Source organism: Stenella coeruleoalba, assembly GCF_951394435.1.
Source record: "Stenella coeruleoalba genome assembly, chromosome: 15".
Taxonomy (NCBI): domain Eukaryota; kingdom Metazoa; phylum Chordata; class Mammalia; order Artiodactyla; family Delphinidae; genus Stenella; species Stenella coeruleoalba.
In genome coordinates, this window is record NC_137161.1 from 71,844,603 (window position 1) to 71,860,775 (window position 16,173).

A 16,173-nucleotide genomic window follows, 5' to 3' on the forward strand; every position below is an offset into this window, starting at 1 on the left:
TTGTCATTTCCAGCTGCTTGACCTTGTGCGTGTAAATCAACACTCTGGGCCTGTTTCCTCTTCAGGAAAACGGGGGAATCAGTGTCTTGACACTCAATGTTCTGAGAATTAAATAGGGCTGCCTGAGAACCCGCCCCTCTACCTAGCACTCAGGAATCCCTCGGGAGCGGTCACTGTCACTGGATGGGGACCAGGAGGCTCTGGGCAAGTTGACGCCTGAGCCGCACCTTGCTGGCAGGACTGGGGTTCCAGGGCAGTCAATGTCCTGACGTCTACCAGGCTGCGCTGGCACCACTGCTCATCCCCAATCAATTCCGACACAAACCCAAAGACCATTTTTCTTCTTTTATTAGATTTTTTTCTTTTTTTTTTTTCTTCTCAAAATTTTTATCTAAAAACAAACAAAAAAAAAAGAAAAAAAAAGAAAAACAAAATTATTGGAAACTTCATGGTTCAAGTGGGGAGACACGGGAGGAGGAACATGGAGCAAAGGCTCCAAGCCTCTCCAGAAATGTCCTCACCCGCGAAGTGCCCTCTTTTGGGGGGACAGCATAGCCGGGGACAGCCCCCCAGCCTTCGTCTGAAGAGGGCAGAGTCACAGTGGTCCAGGGGCCAGAGGGGCTGGAGGGGGCAGGGGCCAGAGGGGTCACAGGAAGTAGTCAGCCACGGGCTTTTTGGAGGGGATGCCCCGTGTCTCTTGGGGAGCGGCCTCAAAGATGATGAAATCTTTCTGGAGATGCTCGTCCAGCTCCAAGATGGCTGCCACATTCCCACAGCTGGAAGTCGGAGGGCAGCAGTGTTAAAGGAGTGGGTCGGGTCAGCCTAGATCCCCACCTCAACCTCCCAGCCCAGGCAGCTCACCGGTAGCAGTAGTTGGGTGCTGACCACACAGTGAGTACAGTCTCGTTGAAGTGCCACTTGTAACCTTCCATCACCAGTTGGTGGGCGCGGCAGATCATGTCAATGTCGTTGGCTGCATTGAACTGGGCCACCACGTCACTGCCAAATAGGTAGCCAGCCCCACGGGGGCTCACGCCCCAGCCTGTTGTGTCTGAGGCAGATGAGGGTAGGGATGCCGAGAGGGTGTCTTCAGGGCATCAGTGGCTATCCGCGGCCCTTTGCAGGAGAGTGCCCTGTCCCTCCCCCAGTTAGGCCTGTGCAGCAGGAGCACAGGGCCCGAATGCGTTGAGGGAGCCTGGGGGCAGGACAGCAAATGCTGAAGCAGGTAAGCTCCAAAGAAGAAAGAATTTCCTGATAGTTGAGCCACCTCACCATCAGGGTGACCATGTAATTTACTGTCCAAACAGGTACACACAAGAGCGAAAGGAGGTGCTGACAGTAACCACACCAGGACAGCACCTGTGACCCCGGGCTGCCCAGCCGGCGGGGAGGTAGTAACAGGGCAGCGAGGGAGTGGAGGCTGCTGTTACAGCACAAGAGCCCTAGACGGGGATGAGGAGGCCTGGCTTTCATCCCGGCTCTGCTCCATACTAGCTGAGGAGGCCCACAAAGTGAGGGGTCCTCAGGGGGCTACCATTCTGGGAGTCTGACCTCTGCAGAAGCCCCTTCACATTCAGGGAGCCGATGATTTTGTCCTCAACAAGCCCCTGAGCAATGACATACATCCCCACCAATCCCCCAGCTCAAAGCACCCAGCTCCCCATGCTCTCCTCCTCCTCAAGGGTGCCAGCCAGTTGGCCGTCAAGCACGGACGCCAGTGAGGACCAGCCCCGCTCTGCTCTGCCCCAAACTCACCGGCTTGGGCTGTCCCTTCGAGGCACCTGCTTTAACCACAGGACCCCGAGTCACCCACTAAACTAAGAGTAGAGCTCCTGCCCTCACCTTCAGGGTCGGACCAGAGCAGGTCACACATGGGCCCGTCATGAGGCACCTCTTGCTTTCGGTCAATTGTCCGGATCTGGTCCAGTGTCTGGATGGAGGGGGAAAGGCCCCCGTGCACACAGAAGATCTACAGGGGAGAGCGAGACAGGCGGGAAGGGAGGCTGAGGCCCGGTGCCTCTTCCATCTCTCCCATCCCCGGGAGCTGTGTGGCGGGCCTACCTTGCCATCGATGATGGCCGACAGGCTGAGGTAGTCAAAGATCTCAGTGCAGTAGCGCCACACGGTCACCGAGCCGTACTTGCGCAGACACTCGTCATAAAAGCCGTAGACCTGGGTGATCTGACGGCTTTCGTGGTTGCCCCGGATCAGGGTGATGCGGTCAGGATAGCGAACCTGGAGGTAGGCACCATGCCAGGCCTGGGGTCGAGGCTCTGTCTCGTGCTCCTAGATGTCCTCACATCTGCCAGCCCCGCTCCATCCTCATCACTACTGCCGTGGCCCAGATTCATGTCACCTCTGCCTGAACTGTGTTACATCCACCTCACACACTCCCGGTCCCTCCTCCAGAGGATGCAAAGCTGAATCCTCTCCCACCTCCTGCCCCCCTCACATCAACTACAAACCTAATGGCCCCTCCTTCATCCACCAGGTACAGACCAAGCCCTTAGCGAGACACTCAGAGCACTGTCATCTGGTCCCTTACAGCCTCTCTCCCGCAATGGATAATGCACCCAGCTGAACTCAACTCCTTGCCACTTTCTGAACTGGATGAGCCTCTATTTCCTCCCCTACAATGCCGTCCCTCTGACCTCATCCTCCAGGGGCCCAATCAGATGTCCCCAAGTCAAGGAAAGCTTCTCTGACCACCCAAGCAGAATGTGTCCGTCACCAGCAGCACAGCTCAAGAGTTGGGGGTGGATGGGCAGGAGATGAGGGCGGAAAGGATGCAGACAGGTCAGGCCTGAGGTGGCCCAGGTCTGGGGTCCAGAAGTCGGGGGGTCCCACCTTAAGTGCCAGCAGCAGGAGGAACGTTTCGACGCTGTAGAAACCACGATCCACAAAGTCCCCCATGAAGAGGTAGTTAGTCTCAGGGACGTCGCCTCCCACCTGGGGAGGGAGGAAGAAGGTTCTGCTTGGTCCTAAACTGTCCCCGACCCACTGTGGTGGCCCATTTCCAGTCAAGTTGAGGCCCTTCTTTCACAATGGGCCCACCTGACTAGGGGCCTCTGGCCTCCACTCCACTCACCTAACTCGAAAGTTTCCACTCTCAGTTAAAGGGGTCTTCCAGTCATCCCCCAGGTCACCTTTCCCATTGTTTCCCCACACTCACTCTGAACAGCTCCTTGAGGTCATAGAATTGTCCATGGATGTCACCGCATACCTGGAAGTGAGAAAGCAGGTCGGAACTCAACAGTCCGAAAGCCTCTGCTACCAGGGGCTGTCCTTCAAAACACCCACTGCTTGAGAAGATCCTTATCTCTCTCGGCTAAGCCTCTGCTTCTCAGGGCCAAGAATCTACTCTCCTACTCCAATCCCCCCATCCCGCACTGAGTGCCAACTATTCTGGGGGCGAGAGCTAGAGCCAATTCTTTCCAGCTAGACCTGCAGCTCCCAGAGGACCTGGCCCCCTCCTCTCCCTACTCCCCACCAGGCACCCAGAATAAAGTCACTAATAACACACAGGAACACATGGAGTCATCACTCACCAAACTGAGTTCTTCTGCCCTGGTCAAGAGCATCCCTCCAACGACTCCAAAGACCCTGCCCATAACAGCCAATTCTTCTAGCAAAGCTCCCCTGAAGATGGGGCTCTCAGGGATGAGGGGTAGACCTCAGAGCCCACAAGATTAACGGGAATGACCACGTGCCTAAAAGACCAAGCCAGGCTGTGGAGGGACAGCGGGTACTCACTGTGACTGGCGAGTCCACCCTCTGCACGTTGCTCTCCTCCACCAAGATCTCTCTGGAGACAGGAGAAGACCAGGGTCACCAAAGCTGAGCCAGCCCAACCCTATTCCTGACCTTTTCTGCGGGGTAGGGGAGGATATGAGGCTGTCCTTGAACCTCTAGGGGGCAGGTCGGAGGTGTGCAATTTCCCCAGGATAGCCTGACCACAGCCCCACTGCTCGAGACCCTTCTGTGTGTGGCTCCCTGCTGCCAACAGGCCAAAGCCCAAGCTCTCGTTCAGCCTTTGCAAGGAGTCTGGGACTTTCCCGACCTTGACCCTCCATGCTGCTCCCTTTCACACAGCCAGCACTTACGCCCAGAAAACAGATGTCCTCCTCCTCCTCTCCACAGGGCCCTCTGCTCAGAGACCGTGCCCTTGGCTGAGCTCTTACAGCCCTTCTCTCCCCACCACAGGGGCCTCCTCCCGGACTGTCCCAAGTCATAGGGCTGGCGCCCTGGGCAGGCCGGCCGTCGGAGGCACCTTCAAAGTGATACGCTGTTGATGCTTTTCTATTATTTATTTAGAGGAAGTGAGGACTTTGTCCTCCCTTTCTCCTTGCAGTGCAGTCAACTTCTACCTGAGTGAGCTTGACATGACATTGCTTTGTCCATTACAGACACCTAATAGTAAGTAGTGCCGTGTTTCTAGATTTTGTCCTTGATGATCACAGCAGCCGTGAACACTTCAGTTCATACCACATGCCAGGACGGTAGTAAGAGCTCTGCACAGATGATGCAGGTAATCAAACCACCACCCTCGAAGGCAGGCACTGTGATGATTCCTATGGCTCAGATGAAGAAAGCGGCCAGTCACACAGGCAGAAACTGAACCAAGGCAGCCTGCTCCAGAGTGTGGCCCTTACCAAGCTAGTCTGACGTGGGAGGCACTTGCTCAGCCCTCTCTCTGCCAGTCCCCTCCCACAAGACCAGGAGTTCCCTGGGCTTAGGGTGCTCTGTATGACTAAGGTGGCTCCAGGGAGGTGTGCCTCGGTTTCCAGGAGTGGCAGGAGGCGCTGGCGGTGGCCCAAGGGGCCAAACAGCAGCAAGGCTCTCCCACCTGTACTGCGTCTTGTGCCAAACATCCGCCACGTGACTGCTTATAATGACCTTTCCAACTGACTCGGGAGGTTCCTTCCATCCTCATCTGACAAAGGAACTGAGGCTTTAGAGAAAAAAGGGTCAGAATCGAGGTCACAAAGCTGGAGAGTGGCTGAATTGGAACCTCGGGGACCCAATTTCCTGAGACTTTATACCAGCCCCTTCCACAGACTCTGGGTTGCAACCTACCTCAGTGCCAGCAAGGCCTCAGCACAGCGTGGGAACCAGGCCCCAGCTCTGTCACCTGCAGCACACCACCAGCCCTCTCACGGCTCACACCTGCTCACCTTTACTTCCACAACGAACACTGCCGACCAAAGCGCCAGACCCTGACCCTGAATATGAAGAATCTCATGCAGGCTCCGTAAGGATTTCAAAGACTTGGAGATGTAGAGTGACTTGACCAGGGTCACACTGTTTATAGGTGACAAGGCCATACTTCCTACCAAAGACCACCCCCGATTCAAAACCCTCGGCCGTTCTAATGTGCTGATGTTTTTCACAAGAGCAAATTCAGCTCCCAGGCCTCTGTAGTTCCAAGGTTTTGAGCCTCCATACCATCTGAGCAAGCAAAAGCTCCTGACACGACCAGCCTCAGCCTGGGCCCCTGGTGGGTCCTCAGGAGGCCATGGCCAGGTGCTAGAGTTGGTCCTCCTCCAGATTGGGCCTGGGATTACAATGGCCACCTCAGGCCTGAGCCTAATACCTCCAAGCTCCATCTTAGGAGCTGGGCAGGACCCTTCCACCCCTCAGTAGCCCCCTGCTGCCTCTCACAGAGTCTAAATGTCTGTCTGCCTGGCTGTCAGTGAGCGTGGAGTATGGCCAAAGACCTGGATCCAAAACCAGGCTCCCCGCCGATCAGCTGTGAGACCAGGGGCAAGACATTATCTTCTCTGAGGCTCAGTGTCCTCTCTGTGAAAAACTCACCCCATGCCCTGCCTATTCCACAGGGCTGCAAAGAGCAATGAAGACTGAATACATGACGAGCCACAGATGAGCATTTAAAAGCAGGCCCTGCCTGTTCACCAAATCCATGCAGGACCTGTCCGGCTGTTACAGGTTTGTGTGGGGCAAAGCCAAGCAAAGAGCCCGACGGCCACTTTCTCTCTGGGTGGCCTTGGTCAAATCACTAGGCTTCAAGGAGTCACAGCTTCCTGTTCTGTAAAATGGGCCTAATAATTCCAACCTCACTGGATGGCTGTGGGAAGGAGATGGATACAAGTTCTTTGGCAGTACAAGGCCAGGCTGGCAGTGGGCCTGTCGTTCCATCAATGTGGGGTGGTTCTGCTGGCACTTTCCCCACAATTCTCCAGCATGGTGGAAGCCATGGAAAGTTCCTCAGGAGGCAGGTAACTGGTCTCCTCACCGCTGCCCACACATCTCAGGGCTCCACTCCTATTCTCACCCTGCTAGGAATGCCCTTCCTCACTGGGCCTGCCCCCATCAGCCATCCAAATTATTTTCACCTTTCAAGGCCACCTTCTCTCATAATCCTTCTCTAATAACTTCTGTCCATATCAGCATTGCCCTCTTCCTACAAAATAATTTCAGTAACACCCAACGTTTGTCCAGCACTTACATTTTACCAAAGCCTATGCTAAGCACATCCCAAGCACCAACCATCTTATTAAGTACTATTATCCCCACATGAAGAAACAGAGTCTCAGAGACCTCAACATCACCAACACAGCGAGGAAGTTGGCAGAGCTGATTCCAACCTAGTGCCATCATATTCCAAAACCTGGTTCTTCATCACTACGTCACCCTACTTGCCACAGAACTGAGTTGGGCCTCCCTCCACACCTTGCTTAATTCTACTCTGGCTTATTGGCTACTATTTCCTAGGCTCCCACAATGAATATGAGAGTGATCCAACTCCACTGTCTTGCATTATGGCCCGAAAAGGGACAGGACATGGAGAACTGGCTTCATGATCCATCCCTTAATTGCTTAATATGAGAGTCCTCACCTGTAAGATGGGATCAATTCCATCCACCTTTTAGGGTTGTTATTGGAATTAAAAGAACACTGTAAACCACAGAGTCTTTAGTTTTTCTGCCTTGAACTCCTGTTCTTGCTGACACTCCCTTTTATCATCTTATTCTTCGAGGTCTATCCCAAAGTTCCTCCAAGAAACGTTCTCTGTTCCCCCCCCAGACAGACAGGGTTGTTTCCCTGAGCTTCCTAAGTACTTTCTGTAACTAACTCCACTGAAAACACATCATCTAATACTTCAAGTGACTTCATCCAGGTCTGTCTTCCCCCAACAGGCTGGCTGCTCCTCGAGGGAAGAGGCCCTATTCCGCTCCTCTCCAGGAAAGCTTCCAGGAGGAGCCAGGCCCAAAGTTCTCAGCTGGATTTGCCCGAGGCCGGAACCCCAGGCCTCTCTTCCCCGGAGCCACAGGACTCACCTAGCCTTCGCGCACAGGGCCTTAACTTCGCTCTCCTTGATGAGCTCGCAGCGCCGCAGCTGCTCGATCTGCCGGTCCAGGTCGCTGATCTCCGCCATGGCCCACCCCCCGGCGCGGGTCAGAGCCGGGGCCGCCGCCCCCTCCGCACCGCACAGGGGTCTCCTGGGAAAGGCGAAGACAAGCCCGCGGATCAGAGTGTCCCTAGGGGGCGCCGGGTCGGGGTCGGGGGCAACTCGATTCTGGAGCTGGCCCGGCCTCCCCACTCCCGCCTCTCCTCACATCGGCTCCCGGGCCCCCAGCGTCCCACAGGCCGGGCAGCACCCCCGCTAACTCCCGTCGAGCCCAAAGGGCCCGCGCGGGGTACGGTGGCCTAGAGGGGTCTCAGACTATTACCGCCGCGGCAACTCCGGCTCCGGCTCCCGGGGGTCCCTGTCTTCCCCCTTCCCTCCGCTTTGGGCCGCCGCCACCACCTCTCCCACTTCCGGCCCCGCCGCGGAAGCAGAGGAAGACTAGTTCCGCCGCGTGCCGGACGTGGCGTCATACACACACTCCCCCTCCCACGCCGCGCCCTTACCCCACCCCCTCAAGCCTGGGAATGGAAATGAGCCCAAGGAACCGGAAGTCGGCAACAAGCGGACGGAAGTGATTGTGGGCTAAGCCGATTGGCGCTGCGAGGGATGTTGGGGAGCCTCAGTCCTGTCCCCCCATCTCAGTGAGGGAAACTGGAGCTGAGCCGGGACTCCACCCTGTAACTTTAAGTTACACGTTTTTGTTTACCTGTTTTAGCAGGCCTCCCCCATTACAATCCCTGAGGGATGGAACTTTGCCCTGTTAATACTTGCAGCCCCAGTGCTTACTTTGAACAAGGCCTGGAACAGTTGGCATACAGAAGTATTCGTTCAATGGTGAAGGAATTCCAGTCCGGATCTCTTTCCAGGGCCCCAGAGAAGTCTCTGCTGTGGAGGACCTCCGAAATTAGAAGTGGAGGAGTCCACCTTCCCCACACCAAGTCTATACCTCAGTTAACATGACCTCCCCGATTCCAGAATGGTCCCTTTGAAACCCCTCAGCTGCTTATTGTCCTCAGTTTTACTTTTTTTTTAGAGGAGGAAACTGGCTTAAAAAGGTGAAGTAACTTGTTCATGGTTGCATAGCTAAGAACTTTGGGTTTGAATCGAAGTTGAAGTTTTTGTTTGTTTGGCTGTGTTGGGTCTTCGTTGCTGCCTGCGGGCTTTCTCTAGTTGCAGTGAGCAGGGGCTACTCTTCATTGCAGTGCGCGGACTTATTGCGCTGGCTTCTCTTGTGGAGCACAGCACGCCGGCTTCAGTAGTTGTGGCTCGCGGGCTCTAGGGTGCATGCAGCCTCAGCAGTTGTGGCGCACGGGCTTAGTTGCTCTGCGGCATGTGGGATCATCCCGGTCCAGGGGTCGAACCCGTGTCCCCTGCATTGGCAGGTGGATTCTTAACCACTGCACCACCAGGGAAGTCCCCAAAGTTGAAATCTGAACCCAGGAAAGCTGTGTCCTCAGTTCTAGTTTCTTCTTCTGTCACTTACTCTTTCTGGCGCTTTGTCATTAGGAACTTTATAAAACATCCCAAACTGACATTTGATGTCCTCTGCTTCCCTAGTCTCTTGCTGCACGCAGAGGAAGTGATTGGTCTTTAAACACACTTCCTGGTGTCAGAGCCCTTTTGGAATGTCCTTTTTGCTATCTTCTATGGACCCTCAATTTCTAGTTGCTTTACTTCAGACTGTTTCACAGAGAGCTGAGTGAGGCTAGGCACAGAAGTGAGGCCACAGTTTTAAGGGGCACTAGACACCAGTTCTGTTTTGGATGTAGGCAACAGATGCAAATGTGCAGAGAAAGGTAAAGGACTAAGTTCTGAAATTCCTACAAGGTACTAAGTTTCTATGCAGTGACTATAGGGATTCAGTAGGTCCAGAGATCAGAAAGGTGAAGTTTTTTTTCCCCCTCTAGAGGAGAGCTCAGACAGGAAATGGTCCACATCATGAAATTTGGGAAGTGGCAGGACTATGTCGTTGGTTATGACTAAGATCTTTAATACCCAAAAAGATCTGATATAGTTACTATTACACCCCAGCCTGGGTGAACGGAGAAGGGTTCAAAGCACGGTATAGGGAAGTGCAGGGCCCTCATTCTGGCTTCATGGAATGCAGAAGCCACAGAGGTTCGGTTCTTAACCTGGAACCTGAGCTCCACAGTTGTGTGTGTGTGTGTGTCTGTGTTGTTGAAGTGGATGTCAGAGAGGATTCCAGGTTCTTCAAGGGGTTCCACAGCCCAGAGTCTAAGAAGTCAGTTCTAATCCCATCTCCTTTTAAGATGGGAAAACAAACAAGCTTAACAGTGCAGATTAAGAAGACATGCATTAATAATCTTGTTTCAACCAAGAAACAGTGAGGCAAGATCGCCTTAAGGACAAATTGGGAATAACAGTACCTACTCCTGTAGAATACTTATCATGTTGTACGGTCTATAGATTCAGGAAATCTTAGTTTCTGTCAGTGGCTGTTTTTTTTGACAGGGGCCTTCTACACCTGTGAGTTCTGGGCCTAAAACTGAGGCTGAGGCTGCAGCCTCCTAAGACCAGCAGTTACACATGCGCTTCCCCACTGTAAGCCTTATCAGATGCTGCTGGTAGAAGGAACAGAGCACTGGGTGGTTGGAAGAAAATTCACAAGCCCTTCTCTTGAAGCCCTGGGCAAGTATTAAACAAAGTATTAAACTAGTCCACCTCCTTCACCTATTTTTCTGCTCAAGAAGGAAGAACATAATGCAAGGGCGCTTTCTCCTCTGGGCTCTGCCACCTCCCCCAGCCCTCCCCTGCCCTAGACACCACAGACATGGACAACAGACTCCCCCTTAAATAGTTGTTTATTGGCAGTAGGCTGGAAATGGCGGAGTTAGCGTACACAGACAACACCAGGCATCAATGTCACGAGGGAGGCAAGAGTGACGGGAAAGAGCAGCCTGGAGCCCTGGTTGAGGCCCCCTCTCTTCAAGAGTGAGTGTGGGAGGGGGCAGAGCCTGGAGTGTTGAGGGGGCAGCCTTAGAACACCTCCGCTTAGTAGGCATGGTTAGAGATGAAGAGGGACTCACTGGCTGCAGCCCCCGCCTTACCACTTGGGGTGTACTTTCCTTGGCAGGCAAGGCTGTTGGCCTAAAAGGGGAGAGGAGCCAGAGTGAGAAGGTTCCTTCTCAGATCCCATCCACCCCAGCACCCTGCCCACCTCCTGCCCCATCCTCACCAGGGCTCGCTTGACGTATTCTTCCTGGGCAGCCTTCAGGTTCTCCTTCTTTCCACCCCAAGTCTTCAGGGCAGAGGCCTGCAGGGCTCGGCCGTAAGAGAAGGTCAGCGCCCACGGCTTCAGCAGGGGACACTTGTTGATGGCGCTGAGGTTGATGGATGCCTCCTCTTCACTCTGGCCTCCAGATAGGAAGGTGATCCCTGTAGAAGAAGGGGGTGAAATGGGGGTAGGGGCTGTAGTCAGAGACCCGGGGGAATGGTAGGAGGCCCTAGAAGCTGACCTGGAAATTAGAGCACATGGGCACAAGGTTTATGGGTACAGTCTGTCTACCTCCCAGAGGTCAAGATGAGGGTGTGGGTCTCACCAGGGACAGCGGGGGGCACTGTGCGACGCAGCGCTGTGACAGTTGCCATGGCAATCTCCTCGTGAGAATATTTATGGGTGCAGGCGTGGCCTGGGGTTACCATATTGGGCTTCAGCAAGGTGCCTTCCAGGTAGATGTGGTGGTCACTCAGAGCCTTGTAGACAGCAGCCAGCACCTACGGCAGGGCGGGACCAAAGTGGGGTGGGGTGAAGCAGGGAGGGGTACGGGGGTCAGCCCCGGAGCCCCCAGCCCAGCTCTCTAGCCCACCTCACTGCCCAGGCAGGCAACCTACCTTCTCGGTTACATACTGACAGCGTTTCAAGTCATGGTCCCCATCAGGGAGGATCTCAGGCTCCACGATGGGCACAATGCCATTCTGTGGGGTGAGGGACAGGGCAGCCTTGAGGCCTCCTAACCCAGAGCCCCACCTACGGCTCTCCACAGCCACTGACCAAGATCTTATCTCCATGACGACAGAGACCCCTGGCTTCACAGCCCTTGGCCGATTGCAGGAGATCAGCCATCTCCCCAGATCCACCTGCACAACCCCTATTCTGCTCTTCTGCTTGCAGAGCCCTCCACGGGCCCAAGCCTCGTGCGTGGTGAGGATCCGGGGCAGTTGCCTTGGGGAAGGTAGGTAGCCTGGCACATGGGTGGCAGGCTAGCTGACATGCTGGAATGGAAAGAGGTGGGAAGTGGCCTCTTGGGGACCTACAGGCCCACCTGCTGGCAGATGCTGGCATAACGGGCCAGGACATTGGCGTTTTCCATGATGGCGAGGGTGGAGGGGGTGTGTTCCCCTATCTTCAGCACACAACGCCACTTGGCAAAGTCAGCTCCGTCCTTCTTGTACTGGGCACAGCGCTCCGACAGCCCATCCAGCCCTGTAGAGGGGACGGAGGAATCAAAGCATGGCAGAGGAGAGGGCACGTGGCTCCCACACACCCTGGGCACCCAGAGGGGTACCGAGCTGGGTGGGCTGGTGGGTAGGGCCGGGAGCTAAACGGTTCTCACCTTGGGTGGTTGTCTCGCCGTTTGTTCCTGCCAGGGGTACCACACCCTTGTCTACCTGTTGGAGTGGGGCAACAACACAGGACAGGGAAGTGATCTCTAGTGCCCTTTTCTCCTCTGTAGCCCCGCCCTGTCCCCGCTTTACTTCCTCTCTCAAGTATCTTTCCTGATTTGCAAATGTTTCACATAGTCACGTTATCTGATCCTATAGAGCAGGACACACACAGAGAGCCGGGGCTCCTACCACTTACTAACCCTATGAGCAAAACGCTTCATGGCCTTGAGCGTCTAGTTTTTCAATTGTATAATAAGTGTAACACCTGCCTCTCACAATTGCAAGGATTAAAAATGCCAAGCAGGTCCCTATGTCTCTAGCTTTTTTACACGCGATTTGGAGGTGATCTGGGGCAGGCTCCACCCAAGTCTCCAGGCTTCCAACCCGAAGTTCATCCCCCAGCCTGCTACTCTGGATTTCTTTCCCCCAGATCCATCTTACATCTCACACCCTGAGGCCTAGCCCCCTCACCTTGATGCCCACAACACCGCCCTTGGCTTTGATAACTTGGGGGAAGGGACGCCCATCATCTGTCTTCTGGTAGAGCGTCTCATGAAAGAGGATGACGCCCCCAATGCAGGGATTCACGCGGTCGTCGGCAGTCAGCAGCAGTTGGCGGTAGAAGCGCCGGTTCTCCTCGGTGTTCTCGGTGCCAATGGACTGCAGTCGCTTGGCAATGCTCCCTGGAGGGAAGCATCACATGGGAATAAGGGGATCAGCCTATCACCCCCAACCTGGGGCCCTCCTCCCACTGTGTCCTGCCCGCACCGGTGGACTCATCTGCAGCCAGGATGCCCTTGCCCGGAGCCACGATCCGGTGAGCAATGTCAGAGAGCTCCTTCTTCTGCTCCGGGGTCAGTGCTGGGTATTGGTGGGGCATGGTGCCTGTTGGTTCCTGGGCAGGAGACAGACCAGGGAGGGCTAGTTAGCAGGGTCTTCCCGTGGTCTCCCAACAAGCAAGGCCCCTTGCCTGGAGGTCAGGGCAAGGGACACTTGCTGTCCCCAGCTCTCCCCTACACCTGACTTCCCTATACTAGGCCTGCCTCCTGTACCTTTCCTAACTCTGTTGCTGGGTGTTGCCCAGCTGAGGGTGGGGCTGTATACTGGCATCTGGAGTAAAGGGAATAGGCCAGAGCCATGGACAGGCAAGTCACGTGGAAGCCGGACCCTCCTGGCTTGCGCTCTGCCATGGGGTCACCTTGCCTGGAAGCAAAACCGAACCAGAGTATTTTAGAATTAGAGGTTGTGCAGAAGGCAGAAGGCCCAACCTCCTCATCTGAAAGGAGCCTGAAAAGGGAAAAGGTCTGTGTTTCAAGCCACACAGCAACCCTAGAGCCAGATGTGAGCGTAGCACCCAGATCTTCTGACTGTTACAGGAGTGTTCCTTGCAGAGATCCCAGGGCTGGCTCAGGCTCCATGGCCTCAAGGACACCCCAAGGTCAGGCTTCTCCCCCCACGGTGGGGGGAGGTTGTTAGAAAAAGGGTGTTAGGAAAAAGGCAGGAGGGTCATCAGAAGCCCAGAAAAGGGCCGCAGAGGAAGCCTAGCCCGAGGTGGAGGAAAGGGGTGGTTTGTCGCTCTCACTGGTCATACAGGGTGAGAGAATGTGGAGGAAAGGCAAGCGCCCACCCCCTCCCCTGAAAAATGCTCATGTCTGCTCTGCGGCTGCAGCTGTTCCAGGCTCAGAATCAAGGTCACCCGATAAGGAAAAATAGGGAAAAGTGTTCATGGGGCATCAGAAGCTGCCGAGGGGTTTCCCCTGCTCGGCGGGGGCACCCGTCTCCCAGGACAGGGACCAACCACCCGCTTTCGGGAACCCTGAGGCAGTATATGAGCTGGCCCCCACCCCTCGGGGCCTCCTAGGATCCCTGCAGAGGCAAAGGGGCCATAATACTTGCACCAAGAGTCCTAACAAGAAAAGGGGAGGGGGAAATGGTACTTCATCTCGCCCTGCTTCCTTCCTCCCTGCCGTGACTCAGCGCGGAGCGGCCCTTGGACTGCGCAGCAAACCGCGGGAGCTCAAGCTGGAAGAGCTGGGGAGTCTGGGCTAGGAGCACAGGTGTGGGTGGTGGTGGAGAGGGGAGATGCTGGGCCCGGGTGGGGGGGCTCCGCGCGGACGCCCGACCCGCCACTACATCCCGGATCCTTCCCCACGACCCTCTCCCTGACCTTCGCACGTGGCGAGGGGCGCTCACCTGGCACAGGAGAGGGGCGGACTGGCGGGGTGCAGCGGTGGAGAGCCGCGGGCTGGCGAGTGGACTGAGGGAACGAACACGGCAGTCGTCACCGGGACTCTGGTTCTGAGGCGCGTTCCAAGGGGAACGCAGCCTACTCAGCTCCCGAGGGGGGGGCGCGCGGGGGCGGGCGGGAAGGAGGTGGTGCCGCGCCTTATAAAGGCACCGCTCCACCCTCCGCGGAGATTTTCCCTTTGCAGGGGGCCGGAGGCGCCCCGGCGTCCAATTGCAGGCGAGGGACTGTGCGAGAGACCGCCCCCCGAAAGGCGAAGCCCGGAGGCGGCGCTTGGGCGAGGACAGTGCGGCGAGAACACGATCCCTTCCCCCACCCCGTCCCCCTCGGACGTGACTCGGGCCACATCCCGCGGGTCGCGGGGGCCCTCCCCTCCCTCTCCCTTCTCCTCCCCCCACCCCCCCCCCCGCTTGGCGTGCTTTGGGGCGCTGTGACTCAGCCGATTTGGGGCACCGGCAGAGATGGGGATGCGGTGGGGGTTGGGTCGGAGAAAAGCGGGTGGCACAGCCCGAGAAGACTGAGGCTCAGCTTCCCCCGCCAGGGGCCCAGTCCAGCGGCCCGGGGCAGCCCCAGCTTCCGGCTGCGCTGAGGCAGCGTGCGTCGCGTTGTAACCGAATCCAGAGGTCAAGCGACTGCGAGCCCCGGCGGAAGAGAGGGCGGCGAGGGCACGCACGGGGAGCGCGAGGAGACGGCAGGGGTTGGCAAGGGGCGGAGGCGAGGCGGCAGCGGTTCCGGGTGTCCCGCGGGGAGACATCTGCGCCCCATTCCGGCGGGTCTGGCTCCTGCCGCCCGGGCCGCCCCCCGAAAGCCAGACCCAGCGGAAACCCGCCGGCTACTGCTCTGCCCAAGCAAGTCTGGGGATGCGGGGCCAGAGTCCCTGCGAAACTTCTCCCTGGCACTGACTTCCTTCTCCAAAATAAAATCCGTCCGCCCGCTGTCAGCCTCCCAGATATTTTTCTAGCCTCCCCATCCTACCCGCCAGGTCTCCCCTCTTAATCCCGACGCCTTCAGCCCAGCCCCACCCCCGCTCCGTCCTGCTGGCGCCCACCTGCGAGGAGGAGGCCGAAGGAGCGGGCAGAGCCTGGTCAGCAGCGAGTGAGTCAGGCCACACCCGGGCTGGGTTATAAGGCAGCTCCTGCCCTACCCCCAACCAATGTCCCCGACCTTCTCCGGTGACCCTTGCCCTTTCCTCACCACAGATCCCCTGGCAGGGGATCTATATTTAGGGAAACCTGAAGCTCCTGACATTCATGCCAGCTGGGGGCCTAAAGTGAAGGATGGGGAGGAAGCTGTGGGCCTGCCTCTTTGGGGGTGGGGGGAGGGTCCCCTGTCCACTCACCAGTACTTCAGAGGAAATTTCTTCCTTGGAAATCCAGACTGATGCCCTCAAAAGGTTGTCAGGAGAAATCTTTGGACAGGGATCTGCGCGGAGGAAAGGAGGGTAGGGGACTCAGATCCGTGGCCTTCCCTGTCTCCTCTGCTGCCCTGACTCCGGGCCTCTCGCTGGCTGCTGTGATTCTCCGGAGCCTGTTTCTTTAGAGGGAGAGCAGATGCAGGCACTACACTCACACCTCAGAATAACCAAGAGTCCATGGACAGGGTGTGCCTGGGGTACCCCTACACCCTGATATTCAAGGCCCAAGTCTGTCCCATAATGCTCACTGTGGTGAGCAGTGTCCCCCACCCTCACCTTCAAATACGATCATTTACTTGGGGAGGGGGAGAGGAGGGCAGGGGCACCTGGCAGAGCACCAGCCACTCTCTCTTCTGGCCCTCCAAAGGGGCCGCCATGCAGCTGGCGGAGGGCTCCTTGAGTCCCACTCTGCAGGGAGGCAGGCTCTCCACTGCTGGTTGCCAGGCTGGTGAGCTGGGTAGTCCATTTGTGGTTCCAATAGCCTGGAGAAAAGTGTCCTGAGGCCCCTCAGGGTACAGG

General features: G+C 56.5%; 2 protein-coding genes across 3 annotated transcripts; both read right to left on the reverse strand.

The window, feature by feature from the left end:
* Nucleotides 1–77: 77 nt before the first annotated feature.
* Nucleotides 78–7,973, reverse strand: PPP4C (protein phosphatase 4 catalytic subunit). Its single transcript, XM_079943910.1, has 9 exons — nucleotides 7,692–7,973; nucleotides 7,299–7,460; nucleotides 3,754–3,805; nucleotides 3,173–3,223; nucleotides 2,848–2,949; nucleotides 2,062–2,235; nucleotides 1,843–1,969; nucleotides 862–1,051; nucleotides 78–776 (listed from the first exon to the last, which is right to left on the reverse strand). The coding sequence occupies exons 2-9, from the start codon at nucleotides 7,394–7,396 to the stop codon at nucleotides 647–649; spliced, it is 924 nt and encodes a 307-aa protein (XP_079800036.1). The 5' UTR covers nucleotides 7,397–7,460; nucleotides 7,692–7,973; the 3' UTR covers nucleotides 78–646.
* Nucleotides 7,974–10,165: 2,192 nt separating this feature from the next.
* Nucleotides 10,166–15,309, reverse strand: ALDOA (aldolase, fructose-bisphosphate A). Of its 2 annotated transcripts, none has more exons than XM_079945101.1 (9): nucleotides 15,289–15,309; nucleotides 12,764–12,890; nucleotides 12,467–12,678; nucleotides 11,944–11,998; nucleotides 11,653–11,813; nucleotides 11,222–11,305; nucleotides 10,930–11,104; nucleotides 10,566–10,765; nucleotides 10,166–10,477 (listed from the first exon to the last, which is right to left on the reverse strand). In XM_079945101.1, the coding sequence occupies exons 2-9, from the start codon at nucleotides 12,873–12,875 to the stop codon at nucleotides 10,382–10,384; spliced, it is 1,095 nt and encodes a 364-aa protein (XP_079801227.1). In that variant the 5' UTR covers nucleotides 12,876–12,890; nucleotides 15,289–15,309; the 3' UTR covers nucleotides 10,166–10,381. The 2 variants fall into 2 exon arrangements, with proteins under 2 accessions (XP_079801227.1, XP_079801228.1); XM_079945102.1 differs by lacking the exon at nucleotides 15,289–15,309 and adding an exon at nucleotides 14,189–14,350.
* Between the last annotated feature and the right edge of the window lie 864 nt (nucleotides 15,310–16,173).

Excerpts from the sequence above, each read along its gene's own strand:
- PPP4C (XM_079943910.1), bottom strand. The coding sequence starts at position 7,396 with ATGGCGGAGATCAGCGACCTGGACCGGCAGATCGAGCAGCTGCGGCGC. Across the intron at positions 2,236-2,847 it reads TCCTGCTGCTGGCACTTAAG|GTTCGCTATCCTGACCGCAT; the intron begins GTGGGACCCCCC and ends GCCTACCTCCAG. Across the intron at positions 1,052-1,842 it reads GCTCTGGTCCGACCCTGAAG|ACACAACAGGCTGGGGCGTG; the intron begins GTGAGGGCAGGA and ends CATCTGCCTCAG.
- ALDOA (XM_079945101.1), bottom strand. The coding sequence starts at position 12,875 with ATGCCCCACCAATACCCAGCACTGACCCCGGAGCAGAAGAAGGAGCTC. Across the intron at positions 11,999-12,466 it reads GCGGTGTTGTGGGCATCAAG|GTAGACAAGGGTGTGGTACC; the intron begins GTGAGGGGGCTA and ends CCACTCCAACAG. Across the intron at positions 11,814-11,943 it reads CGGCGAGACAACCACCCAAG|GGCTGGATGGGCTGTCGGAG; the intron begins GTGAGAACCGTT and ends TCCCCTCTACAG.